The following is a 13,486-nucleotide window of genomic DNA, read 5'->3' as shown; positions in this document are numbered from 1 at the left end:
CAACTCAAAAAAAAAAAAAAAAAGCCTTAATTAGAAACTAATTATCCTTATCTCATTGAATCTTTTTATTTATTTATTTGTGTGTGTATTTGTTTTGAATAGGAGTCTCTATTTGTCACTCAGGCTGTAGTGCAGTTGCCGCTGGGCTTAGGGGATCCTTCGTCTCAGCCTGCCAAGTAGCTGGAACCACCACACCTGGCTAAATTTTTTATTTATTGCAAGAGACGAGGTCTTGCCAAGTTGCCCAGGCTGATCTTGAACCCCGGACTCAGGTAGTTCAATCTCGCCTCTGCTTCCCAGAGTGCTGGGATTACAGGTGTGAGCCACCCCATCTGGCGAATCTTTTTACTTCCTAAAGAGGATGTTTTAATAATGTACAGTGAGATTATTGAATTAAATAGAAGCTAGTCTTAATATATATTATAGATTAAATTTGCTTCCAGTTTCTCATTTTCATCTCTTTGTTTTTCAAATAAGTTATTCTATAGCACTTTTCTAGGAATAGAAGTGGTAACTTTTAACTTGCTGCGTTGGTTATTATGTGAAAAATGCAACTAGGAGATGTGATTTGTTTGGTCTGCTCAAACTATTTCTGGGATTGTCCCCATACTCGTGCTTACTTGAGGGTACCCTTAAAAATATTGAAGTCATTTTATTTAAAAAGCAACTTATGTTTGAGTATTGAAAGTTTACTGTGAATATCTAAGGCAGGTTCATTATTAAACTGCAGCCAGATGGTTAATGACACAAAAACGTATTACTGGGTGGATAGTTTTCTTTTAATAGTGCAAAACCAGTTAAATAACTTAAACTCTGGGTAGAGGAAAACTACCTAAACATTGTGGCCAGCCACATCTGCATCTTTCTCTGACCATGGTGAAGGACATTCTGAACATTACCACTTAAAACTAACTTTTCTCTTTAAGGGTTCCTGAAATTGTGCCAGCTGACTCCAGGTCCACCCTGACCCCACAGCATAAACCATGCTGTGATGTCACAGCTACCATAGAACTCCAGGGTAGTGTTGGGCTGGCCCATGTGGGCTCAGGTAAGTCCTGGCTTTTTTTTTACCATTTGGCATTCTTTTCAAAGTTAGTTACCATTTCAATTTTATGTCATAAAGGAAAATAAGGCAAAACTTTGAAAATTGTGCCATATATGGGGGAAAAAATAAGTCTGTTTTCTAAATATCTATGAGCCAGCTCCAAATTCTAACCAACGGAGTTCCATAGTAGCTGTGAAGTCCCCAAGTTACATTAAGGTCTACTTCTGGCCCAGCTTATAGAGCTTTTAAGTTTTTAGCTAGTAATATATAATACACTAGCCTTCATTTACTGTTAGGTCGTCATGTTTTGGAAAAGTATGTTAACACTTTCCTTTATGTGTAATAGTATATCACTAGCCATTTCATTCACTCACTTTGGAATGTTAATTAAGTTTTATTAAGCTAATCTCAGAGCGTCTTCAACTGTCCTTTTATTTGCCTTCATAGCACAAAGGAGGAAGAGACAGAATGTGTAATATATGTTTGCTAAAATTTCAAAAAAAGTATTAAGAGAAAGGTGCTTCCAGTTACTCTTGGAGGCATTGTGAGGTGTCTGCAACCTAGAAAGAATGTATAGATTATCTCTTTATCTTCTCTTGGAACTGTTGAGTTTTTTTCCTGGCCTTCTATAAAGTCAGGGTTTTAGCACTTACATTTTTTTGTTGTCTTCCTGCCTACCAACTTCTGCCTTCTTCCTACTTTCCTTTTATCCCCTGATAACAAAAGGTGTTCAAATGCAATCCTATGTAAAGAACTCGGAGATTTTGTTTGTTTCTTCATATACTGTATTGCTTTTCCCCCTTCCCTAAGTAGAAAACATGTGATGGCTAAAACTTTAAATTATATGAGTTTGGGCCAAATCCTATTAAACACCATGTCTACAGCAAAAACCCATCTATGAATGCTCTGTCTAAACTTTGTCAGTAGATCTCTGAGCAGTGTGTAATAAAGACACAACAAAAATTTGCACAGTTAGTTCAGTAGCATTCTCATGAAATTTGATTTTTATAAACTTACTAATCTTTGTAGCTGAAAATCTACCACTCACTGAAACTGATGTATTAATTATGGTTAATGAAAAGAATGGAATTAAATATTCCCCAAACGTTGGACAAAAAGATGCTTTTCTTTTATATACTATTTTGTGCCTATACTTAAAAAGGTGTTTTTCATGCTTGGGAAGTTTGAAGAATTCAGTGCTGTCAGGAACCAAGAGCAGAGTTTGTGTTTCTCCTCATCTGTCTTCTATCTGTCTTCTGTATGACCCCCATGCTGGGAATGGTCAGCATGCCCTATCTGCAGTTTAATGCAGAGCACAGGGTAGGAAGGGGCCATTATGTGTTTTTTATATTTTGGATTAGGCCAAATAGAAATCCTGGTTGTATGTGTTTGTATCAGCTTTCTCGAGGTATAGTTCACATTCCATGCAATTGAAGCCCTGGTTATATTTTTAAGTAGCACTTAACATGAAGGCAGAGCTGTAAATCATAGTTCCAAAGCAGTTTGCTAACTGTTATGCTGTTTGGTCTGTGTTCCTCTCCTACCCCCATTGTGCTAATTAACTTGTAATTACAGAAATTCTTCAGAAGCATTAGAGGGACATCTTAAGAATTTCTAGAATGAGATTCTTCTAGACTTATGCTGTATGGCGAGTTAGTTAAAAATGATAAAGACAGTGATTTGAGCATCTCCCTTCTTCCAAGCGAAAGGTGTTTAGCTTTTGATGACCTCATCTTTGTCTTTGGGAAATAAAAAAATACATGAATCTCTACAAACACATACATACCTGGATAGGCATACATACACATATACTGTGCAGCTCTTCCTCTTTGTCTTTCCAGGTAAGTTGATCAGCCTCTTGGGTTGCTTTTGGAAGTGCTTGGAACATTTCTATGGGTAATACAAAGATATTTTATACATAGATCTATTTTTAGAGAAAAGCTAAAAACTATAGAAGGTGCGGTGATGCTGCATGTGCTTGGACTGGAAATAGTTAACAGTTTTTCACAGCACTGAAGGGAAAATTCATCGTCTTCTTTCAGAAATACTATAGAAACAAAAGGAGATGGAGTGAGCATGCTCAGTTCTAATAAAATAAACTCACAGTAAATTATTCAAAAAGTTAGTGGTCCCTATCAGATAATACTTAATTGTTCATTAAGTGAAGAATAAGTTTTAGAGTTCTTTATGTACTTGAATATAATAATTAGTAATAGAAACCATGGGTTTTTTTTGAGTTGGGGTTTTACTCTGTTGCCCAGACTAGAATGCAATGGCACAATCATGGCTTACTGCAGCCTTGAACTCCTGGGCTCCGGCGATCCTTCCGCCTCAGCCTTCCAAGTAGCCGGAATTACAGGCATGCACTACCACGCCCAGCTGATTTTTTGATTTATTATAGAGATGAAGTCTCGCTGCCCAGGCGGGTCTCGAACCCGCAGGCTCAGGCAATCATGGATTTGTTTTTAATTGAAGGAGCGGTTTCTTGTTAAGCCTTGGCCTTTTGGGAAGATTTATTGCCCTTGTCTAATGCCACCCTTGATTAAATTTTAGCCCTGACTTCTTTAGGGCACTGTCTTCATAAGAATGATTTGAAGCCATTTGTGTACAAGGGGTATGTGTGTACATAGTGGTAAATGTATCAACTCCATTCCTGTGAAAATAAAAATTCCTATAAAAAGACATTCTTTCTTAATATCATGAGTTTTTAACCTGGAAAATGTATCTTTGTGTTGAGGGCAGGGGTCTTTTATCTAGGGAGAGGATCTAGATTTGCTGAAAGGATATATGACTCAAGGGTTTGAAAACTTTTGAAGCTGGCGTTTTGTGGCTCCATGTTGTGATTTTAAAATGACCGTTTTGAATATGAGTCATGTTTTCACTGTCTCTGTACTTCTCATATTGCCTAGCATGGTGTTCTGTATGTCATGAGCATTCAGTAAATGTGAGAATAAAATGATCATTTTGATGTCTTGTTATCTTTAATAATGGTGTGAGAGTGTTGCATATACCAATCTGTTATATTCTAAGGACTATGTCTCTCTTAACTAATTTCTAATTCAGAATGGCAGTTGAAATGCTTTTTCAAAAGCACTTTAAGAATATTTTTAGCTAGTGTTGACATTTTACTCAACAAACAAATTTTTCTTGATGTAATTTGGGAAACACTTAAAATTATTTGGTCCTGCAATCTTGACTTTTTTTTTTTTACAGCACTACTTGCAAATTGGAAGCTAATCTACACGTTTGTTTTTTGCCAAGGCCGTTTATTATCCATACTGTACCATACTGCTTAGTAGATAGAATTGCTGTTTTTATTTAACATTAATTTGTGTTAGGGTTAATAAAATGGTTCAGTGGAAATGGAAAGTTCCTTACAGATTTGGGCAAAAGTGATACTTGTTTTGTTCCCCCACCCCCAACTGGTTTGCAATGTCTTATTTTAGCATATTTTATTTGAAATCATATGGTTCAGTTTTTGCTTTATTAGTAATTCTTAACAGATATAAGGAAGACTTAGCTGTTAGAGAATCTGAAATCAAAATATTGCCAACTTGTACTTACTATGAAAATGGTTTCCATTGCTCTGAGTTGTTTCAAAGCTAACTGCAGTATGGAAAGCTCAGCATTTGTTTTGATACTGCTTTAGAAAGGCAGAAAGGAGCTTACTGCCAACTGGAAGCATATCCCTGTCTTCTTGATTTCTGCAGAGTCAGGATGAATGCAGGACCAGAGCCGGGGGCTCAGTGTCTTCTGGGAAGTCTAGTTTCTCATACTAGGTTACCTATGTTCAATCCAATTAATAGTTCCTCTAAACTCCACCAGAGCATGGAGCCAACACTGATGGTAAGTGTCTAACTAGACAGTCCTAGCACTCGACAGACATTTTTAAAAGAGAGAAGAATAAACTAATTTTTCTTACATTCTTCAGGACACTTATATGCCCCAGGATCCAGGAAGCACAGAGAAATACTTAAAGAGTTTGGAGTGATTGCTACAGGTTTGTGCTTTTTGAAGGAAAAAAAACAATTAAATGCTTTTTTATCTTGATGCTTATTTTAGGGGTTGTAGAAGGTGATTTAGCTTCTATAGAAGCATATAAGTCATCAGGAGGAGATATTGCACGTCAGCTCACTGCAGATGAAGTACGCTTGCTGAACCGTCCTTCTGCCTTTGATGTCGGCTATACTCTTGTACACCTGGCTATACGTTTTCAGAGGCAAGATATGCTAGCAATATTGCTTACAGAGGTGAGTATGGCATTTTGGTTAAATGCTTTGTCTTTTTTTTTTGAGTTGGAGTCTCCCTCTGTTGCTAGGTTGGAGTGCAGTGGCACGCTCATGGCCACTGCAGCCTCAACCTGCTGGGCTCAGGCGATCCTTCTGCCTCTGTCTTCCAAGTAGCTGGAATTACAGGCACATGTCACCATGCTTGGTTAATTTTTTGATTTATTGTAGAGATGAGGTCTTGCCAAGTTGCCCAGACTGGTTTTAAACCTGTGGGCTCAGGCAGTCCTCTTACCTTGTCCTCCCAAAGTGCTGGTTTTATAGGCATGAGCCACCGTGCCAGGCCTAAATGCTCTTTTATATTAAGGAAATCTGTTCTTAAGTTCTCATTTTTGAGGTTTTCCTTTACCCCCTTTAAAACTCCCATTAAACTTGAGAGACTCCAACAGTATATAATCCCTTTGGGTATATGCTTTTATTTTTATTTTATTTTATTTTTTTGAGTTGGAGTCTCACTCTGTTGCCCAGACCTGGAGTACAGTGGCCGCTCCCGGCCACCGCAGCCTCGACCTGCTGGACTCCGGCGATCCTTCCGCCTCAGCCTTCCTAGCCGGAATTACAGGCATGCGCAACCACGCCTGGCTGATTTTTTGATTTATTGTAGAGATGAAGTCTCACTGCCCAGGCGGGTCTCGAACCCGCGGGCTCAGGCAGTCCACTCGCCTCAGCCTCCCAAAGGCGCGGGATTATAGGCTGAGCCACCGAGCCCGGCTGGGTATATGATTTAAATATTTGAAAACTTGCAACGGTATTTGAAACATGATGTTTCAGGTACTGTTGTATCCTAGATACATCTGGAATGTATCTGTCATTCAGTCATTCAACTGACAGATATTTATTGGGTATCTACTGTGTGCTAGACACTGTGCAGAGAAGGGATAGTATTGTGAAGACATGGGCTCTTCCTTCATTGAGTCTCCCAAAAAATAGAAAAATGAACAGGTAATTCTGTGCAGCATGTACCCTGATGGATATAAGTGCCAAATGCTGTGTTCCAGTGCTTGAGTTTTGAAGTGTCCTCCTTCTTATTTAGATCTGGTAATACTTTAGCTAATATCAGAAGGAGAAGTCGGAGTTAGCCACATGAAGTGGGTGAGGAAGAGAGGGCAGTTATGGAAAGCATTTATGCAGGTACCAGAGCATGTGCTATTTGTGATGAATGCAGTGACTTGCAAACAACTCAGTGTGACTGAGATGGTAAGTGGGAACAGAGAAAAGGGAAGTGTGAAAGTAAGTAGGGGTTGGATTATGAAGGATCTTTGGTGTCAAGAACTTTTTTTTTTTTTTTTTAAGCTGGGGTCTTGCTCTGTCGCCCAGGCTGGAGCACAGTGGCACAATTGTGACTCACCACAGCATTGAACTCCTGGGCTCAGGCGATCCTTCCACTTCAGCCTCCCAAGCAGCTGGGATTATGGGTGCACTCCATCACCCCTAGCTAATTGTTTTGGTTTTTTTGTGAAGTTGAGGTCTTGCTATGTTGCCTAGGCTGGTCTCGAACTCCTGGGCTCAAGTGATCCTCCTGCCTTGGCTTCCAGAAGTGCTGGGATTACAGATATGAACCACTGTTGCCAGCCAGTGTCATGGAATTTGATTATTTCGAGGGCACTGAAAGGTGTTTAGGTAGAGGAGCAGGGAAGTAAGAAGAGCAAGTTGTGTTTTAGCTGCTGTGCATTGGAGAGGGATGAGCTTAGTTAGGAGGGCATGGTAGTGGTGCTGGCAAGAACTCTGTCAGTAGGGTAGTAGCTATGGAAATAGGAAGATGGAGGCGGATTTGAGAGAGATTCTGGACATGTTGTCAGCCTGAAGAAGGAGATTGATGGCATGTGGAGAGATGTGGTAGAGATCCAAGTTGATTCTGAGATTTCTGGCTTCGATAACTATGTAACTGCTGCAAATGATAATTTTTGCAAGTGAATTATCCAGATGTGACTGTAAGTTCCAGATTATTTTTTTGATGATAAGAGAAATAGAATAAAAGTAGAGTCATTAATTGTGGATTCAGATTTTGTTAGTATACATCTTCTGTGTTATACTTATATATATTTGTTTATTCAAATTTGCCAGTATTTGGTGACCTTTATGTACAGGGCCGTATATGAGGATTAAAAAATGTAATAGTTAGATGAAAACATGATTGCAGTGGCTAACCATTGTGTCCAGTTGGGCAAGATTCCTGTGCAGCTGGAGTGGAAGACCTAAGAGAATGAAGACCATGGTGACAACAAAGGGCAGGCTTACTGAGGATAAGGAAGAAGGGCCCGCTTCAAGTAGAGGGATCCGCGTTCTAGAACATGGGAGAGAACTGTTGGAGGCAGTTTCTGTAGTGTCTGATGTCTGGCTGCACTTGTGTCCTGGTGCAGAGTTGTGCTGTATATCGGAGAGGCCATCAACGTGGAGTTGTAGTTGCTGGTGGCAGGAGACAGAATAAAGAAGACATGTGTGATAGCATTAAAGTCTTTAGGGGGATTCATAGGTTCCCCTCAGGCAAGTAGAGGACTATTAAGGGGTTCTGGAGGGGCTGTCATAAACCACTGATCTCATGAGAGCAGTCTAGGGACTAACAGTGGGGTGATAATAGCACATTAGTGTATTTATTGCTATGTCACAAATTTGCTGGAAATTTAGCAGCTTAAGCCAGGCTCATGCCTATAATCCTAGCACTTTGAGAGGCAGAAGTGAGAGGCTTGCCTGAGGCCAGAAGTTCGAGACCAGCCCGGGCAACTTGGCGAGACCTTGTCTCTACAATAGATCAAACACTTAGCCAGCCGTGGTGGTGTACGCCTGTGGTTCCAGCTACTTGGAAGGCTAAGGTGGAAAGATCTCCTGAGTCCAGCAGGTTGAGACTGCAGTGGCTGTGAGCGTGCCACTGCACTCCAACCTGGACAACAGAGTGAGACTTCTCAAAACAAACAGACAAAAAACAGCAAACGATATTTGTTATCTCACACAATTTGTGAGAACTTGGAATCCAGGAGCCTCTTAGTTGAATGGTTTTAGCTTAAGAGGTCATGAGGTTGCAGTTAAGCTGGCCAGGGTTATAGTTGTTAAATGGCTCCACTGGGGACTAAAGGATCTGTTCTCACGCTCACTCATGTGGCTGTTGGCAGGAGGCTTCAATTTCTTGCCACGTGGGTGCATCCACAAGACTGCACCTGACATGGTAGCTGGTTTCACCCAACAAGTGATCTGAGAGAGGGAGAGAGTGATGCTGTGTCTTTGATAAACAAATTGAGAAAGCACCTTCCAGTTTGCTGTGTTCTTTGGGACGTGTAGACTGGCCTTGGAACAATGTAAGAGAGGTGGAAGGGGGTCGTTTCGGGTAAAAAGCAAAACTGGTAACAGAGTTAGTCTCAGTGAGTAGGAACTCCAAAGGCCAGAATAAAGGAGTTAGCAGGAGACTGGAAGTGAAGGAGTCTGGAATAAATTTAGGCTAAGGTTCTTTAGCCACGTTAACTTTGGGAATGAGACTAGGAGAACATTGAATTTGGGGATATGTGTCTGGGGCAGGGATTTTCATTGGGTTTTATGTCATGGACCCTCTGTTGATCATTTGGTGGAATTTATGGACTACTCAAACTGTTGTTTATAAATGCATTAAAAAAAATAGAATTACAAGGGAAATCAGTTGTATTGAAACATAGTCACCAAAATACTAAGCCAAACTTGAAATATATAAGAAAATGCATTTTAATATCAGCAAAAAGTTAGTGAAAATGAAGGATTTAAATTTAATTGAAACAAAATTCTCATTCAAGTTCATGGGTCCTAAAGGTTAGAATGACTAGCCTAAGGAAATGATTGAGAGCCATAAGGTTGAAGAAGTGAGCAGATGAGAGGCAGATTTCAGGGGCATGTCCTTCTTAAGGATGGTGGTGGAAGGGGGAGACTTGGCCAGGTTTCTCTTGGAATATTTGTAGTAGTCAGGGCTCTGTCCAGGTGGTTTTTGGAAAATTCTTCCCGGCATTTGGGAGAGGAGCTGAGGGCTAGCAGATTTGGAATAAGTCATTTTTAAATTTACTTTTGAGATTCATTTTATCAGTGTTACTTGCGAAATAGTCAATTCTATCCCGAAAATATTTGATATTTGGTTTTGTATATTGAGAGTTTTCATGTTTACTGGTGATCCTGGCCAGTGAAATCTAGTAGAAGTGAATTTTTTGCAGGAGTTTCCAAAATGGAGAGTCAGTTGTGTATGCAAGAGTTTTTGAACTACTGCTCCTTTATCTTACTAGCAGTTGCAATCAAGATGTCCACGTATAGTATGTAGAGGACACTACCAGTAAGCCTTCTTCTTCAAGTGGCTTACTGGAAGAACTGCTGCTTCAGACCCCACAGGTGACTGGTAGGCTGCTTTTGGGAAGGTTGTCCAGATTGGCGACATCAGAGAACAGAGCTCACTGGCTCACTCGATTAGCGCCACACTCTCTTCCTGGCTAGGGGATTCTCACCTTTGGTTTCAGAATTTTGTGTATGTACCTTTTTTGAGCCCCACCAACTGACTATGGCTGAATTGTAAAGTTAAATCTTTCCACCGTTGTTTGCTGTTAAGCATTTAAGAAGATTTGTGGTTTGTTGTATTTCCTCGCTCAGGGGCCTCTGCAGTAGTGCTCACTGCAACAGTGCTCACACCTCCCTCCTTTCAGGCTGGACTTCAGAGGCTGGCAGTCTGTGTTTAAACTTGGAGATGCCAAATGCTTCTTAAAAAATTCAGAATGGTAACAAATGGAGAGTGTGAAGGGTTTTGAGGTCAGTGGGAACTAACCCTTTAAATATCACACTTTTCGTTTTTCCAAGTCAGGCTACTTGAAATGTGTGGGAGACGACTGGAGTTTTCCCTGTGAGCTGTAGCTCCTTGTTTTTAAAGGATGGTTTTATTGGGTGTATGGTGTCTGTCGAGTCTGTTTAAGTTTAGGTTTTTTGTCCTCCATTCCTTCCTGTGGTGTACCTTTATGAACGGCACCCTTTTACAGAAATGTTTATGTACATCTTTGAGTATTTCATTGAAACAGATTACCGAATCAGGGCAAAACATTTTAGAGCTGTTTTTCTGAAAAGTTGTACGGATATATGCTTTCATTAGTAAGGAATTAATACCCAATACGTTTTAAGATTAAAGTAGTAACCTTGAGTTATGTATTACTGTTTCTGCTTCCGTTTGTGAGATGAGAAGAAAGTTTCTTTGCATTTTAGGTGTCTCAGCAAGCAGCAAAGTGTATTCCGGCAATGGTGTGTCCTGAACTGACAGAACAAATCCGGAGAGAAATAGCTGCCTCTCTTCATCAGAGAAAGGGGGATTTTGCTTGCTATTTTCTAACTGACCTTGTAACATTTACATTGCCAGCAGGTAACTCCAAAATCTAATGTGAAAACAAATTTTCATTTTATTATAGTTACTGTTGTATGTATGGGTGAAGCATGTTTTTGTTAGAGAGCAGATAACTTAGCTTCTGTATGCAAGTCTGACACTATCCTGTGTATGCTGAAAGTGACCAGTACAAGGACTACTTGTAAATGAATGATTGCATTATCTGAGAGGAATCCAGTGGCTGATAATAGCTGATTTCTTTTTGGGCTTTAGATTTTAAAAATCCGTTTTGCCCATTTATTTTTCTTTTGTATTATTTTAGAATTTTCCTTTTAAAGTCTCCTTTTAAAAAATTATATTGCCTTTTCATGTTTTTATGTTATTTTGAAATTAGATAGCTATTGGTACCTGGTATTAAGAGATAGGATAAGAACATGGATTGTTGATGGGCAGAGTCAGGTTATTTGAATTAAAGATACTGGCATTCTTTTTAATGTATCATTCCTTTTTTATTATATTTATTTCTACTATATTTGCGAAGCAACTTTTCATTTTTCAAATCATTGACAGTTGAAAATGTCTTCTAGAATGCTTTCTGTCAATTGGTATTGAGTAAGTACATCAAATGCCAAACGTTTCTAAAGAAAAACTTTCACCTGATATCTGAGTGTTTTAAATTTTTATATTCAGATGTAAATGGGGTATTTACAAATAACAAAAGATAATAACTAAGTCTTCTGAACTCAGAGCAAATTTTATTTGAAATATAGTCACTTTGTATATTTGAGCTTACTCCAAATGATTAGATTTTTATTTTGTATTGAAAATGGCCTTTTCTTAAATTATTTTTAAGGGTAATGCTTTTTACTCCAAGATACTCAATATATTAAGTAGTCTGAATAGAGCATAGAATATTTGAGGGTAATGACAAAAATACTTGTGTGCATGGTTCATTAACTTTTACAAGAAGATTCTCAAGTCTGAAAATAATAGAGCTGAGCACAAGTTACCAGCATGAGAAGGGAACAAACAAAAACTTGTATGTAGTTATTGGTCCAAATGTTATTTACATTATTTTAAAATAAATCAGTGTTTAGATAATGAATTACAGAGAATATTTTACGTCATGTGCACATGTTATACATGCATATTTAAAAAAAAAACTCTTGATAATCTTCAGTGGAAAGGAAGTTAGTTTAGAGGAAGTTATTATTAGATGCTGGTATTACATTTATCATATTATGAAACAAAAGGAGATCTTTTCAAGTCTGCTGTTTCTTTGTAGACATTGAAGACTTACCTCCAACAGTCCAAGAAAAACTATTTGATGAGGTGCTTGATAGAGATGTTCAGAAAGGTAAGAATGGGATTAATGAGCATAATTTACCTTTCACCTGATCAAGGTATGGAGAGATTTAACATATAGTCAACTTTTTTCATTTAAATTTAATTTTTTTTTAAGTTGGGGTCTCACTCTGTTGCCCAGGGTAGAGCACGGTGGCATGATCATGACTTCTTGCAGGCGAGCCTCCTGCCTCAGCCTCCGGAATATCCGGGACTGCAGGTGTATGCCACCACCCCTGGCTGAGTTTTTGGATTTTTTGTAGAGACGAGTTCTTGCTGTGTTGCACAGGCTGATCTTGAACTCCTGGGCTCAAGCAGTCCTTCTGCTTCGGCCTCCCACAGTGCTGGGATTATAGGCTTGAGCCACTGCACCCAGTCCGTTTTTATTTTAAAGATGTAAAGTCTTTTTTTTTTTTTTTTCTGAGTCGGAATCTCACTCTGTTGCCCAGGCTAGAGTGCGGTGGGACACTCATGGCCACCCCAGCGTCAACCTGCTGGGCTCCGGTGATCATTCTGCCTCAGCTTTCCAAGTAGCTGGAACTACAGGCGCGTGCTACCACGCCTGGCTAATTTTTAATTTTTACTGTAGAGACAAGGTCTTGACAAGTTGCCTGGACTGGTCTCAAACCCACGGGCTCAGGCAATCCACTCACCTCGGTCTCCCAAAGTGCTGGGATTATAGGCTGAGCCACCGAGCCCGATCACATGTGAAGTCTTTACGAGCAGTGTCATACTGTTAAAAATGCTCATTTCCAGGTCTTTACAATGATAGAGTGACTAAATGATGAAAAATACAAATGTTTTGAAACCTTGGTTCTCTAATTTCTGTTCTGGAATGCATATATTTCTATATTAAACATTTTTAGAATATAATAAAGAATTTAAAAGTTGAGTAAGTTATTCTAGAGCCATAAGATGTTTCAACTATTCAAAGAGTTGATATTTCACGTCATATTTATTAAGTAAATTACATATAAACCTTTTTCCATGTAGAAAATAGGTTCTTCCCCCTTGAAGTATTCTCTAATTTCATAGACATACAGATGAGCATGTTATTTAAATTCCTCTTACAGAATTAGAAGAAGAATCTCCAATTATTAACTGGTCCTTGGAATTGGCTACACGTTTGGACAGTCGACTATATGCACTTTGGAACCGGACTGCAGGAGACTGCTTGCTTGATTCAGTACTACAGGCTACCTGGGGCATTTATGACAAGGACTCAGTGCTTCGGAAGGCCCTGCATGACAGCCTGCATGACTGTTCACATTGGTAAACTGGCATCCTTCCTTCTCTGTTTTTTTTTTTATTTTTTGTGAGTCAAATGCTTGACGTTATTGGGTGGGGATTTTTAAAGAAATAAAATGTAAACCTTTTATAAAAATGTTAACATTATTAATACTTTAATATTTATTATTTACAAACTAAATATAATAATACATTTATAATTATTTTTCTTATGGTATACAATTGAAGAGCACAAATTCCTCATACACAAAGACATAA

At 39.0% G+C, this 13,486-nt stretch overlaps 1 protein-coding gene across 2 annotated transcripts in view; it reads left to right on the top strand.

Annotated features, from left to right (window-relative positions):
• The window catches only part of ZRANB1 (zinc finger RANBP2-type containing 1), a 46,192-nt gene that overhangs the window by 21,712 nt on the left and 10,994 nt on the right, over positions 1 to 13,486 (top strand). For both annotated transcript variants that reach the window (XM_021714720.1, XM_008062502.2), the window contains 4 exons: positions 5,108 to 5,295; positions 10,522 to 10,675; positions 11,922 to 11,993; positions 13,054 to 13,252. In XM_021714720.1, coding sequence (XP_021570395.1) covers positions 5,108 to 5,295; positions 10,522 to 10,675; positions 11,922 to 11,993; positions 13,054 to 13,252 — 613 coding nt within the window. The remainder of the gene's footprint in view (positions 1 to 5,107; positions 5,296 to 10,521; positions 10,676 to 11,921; positions 11,994 to 13,053; positions 13,253 to 13,486) is intronic.

The sequence above is a fragment of the Carlito syrichta genome, unplaced genomic scaffold (assembly GCF_000164805.1).
Source record: "Carlito syrichta isolate Samal-C Ts95f unplaced genomic scaffold, Tarsius_syrichta-2.0.1 Scaffold305729, whole genome shotgun sequence".
Taxonomy (NCBI): domain Eukaryota; kingdom Metazoa; phylum Chordata; class Mammalia; order Primates; family Tarsiidae; genus Carlito; species Carlito syrichta.
Note: the sequence above shows the minus strand (reverse complement) of the source record. Positions and strands in the feature narration are given on the sequence as shown.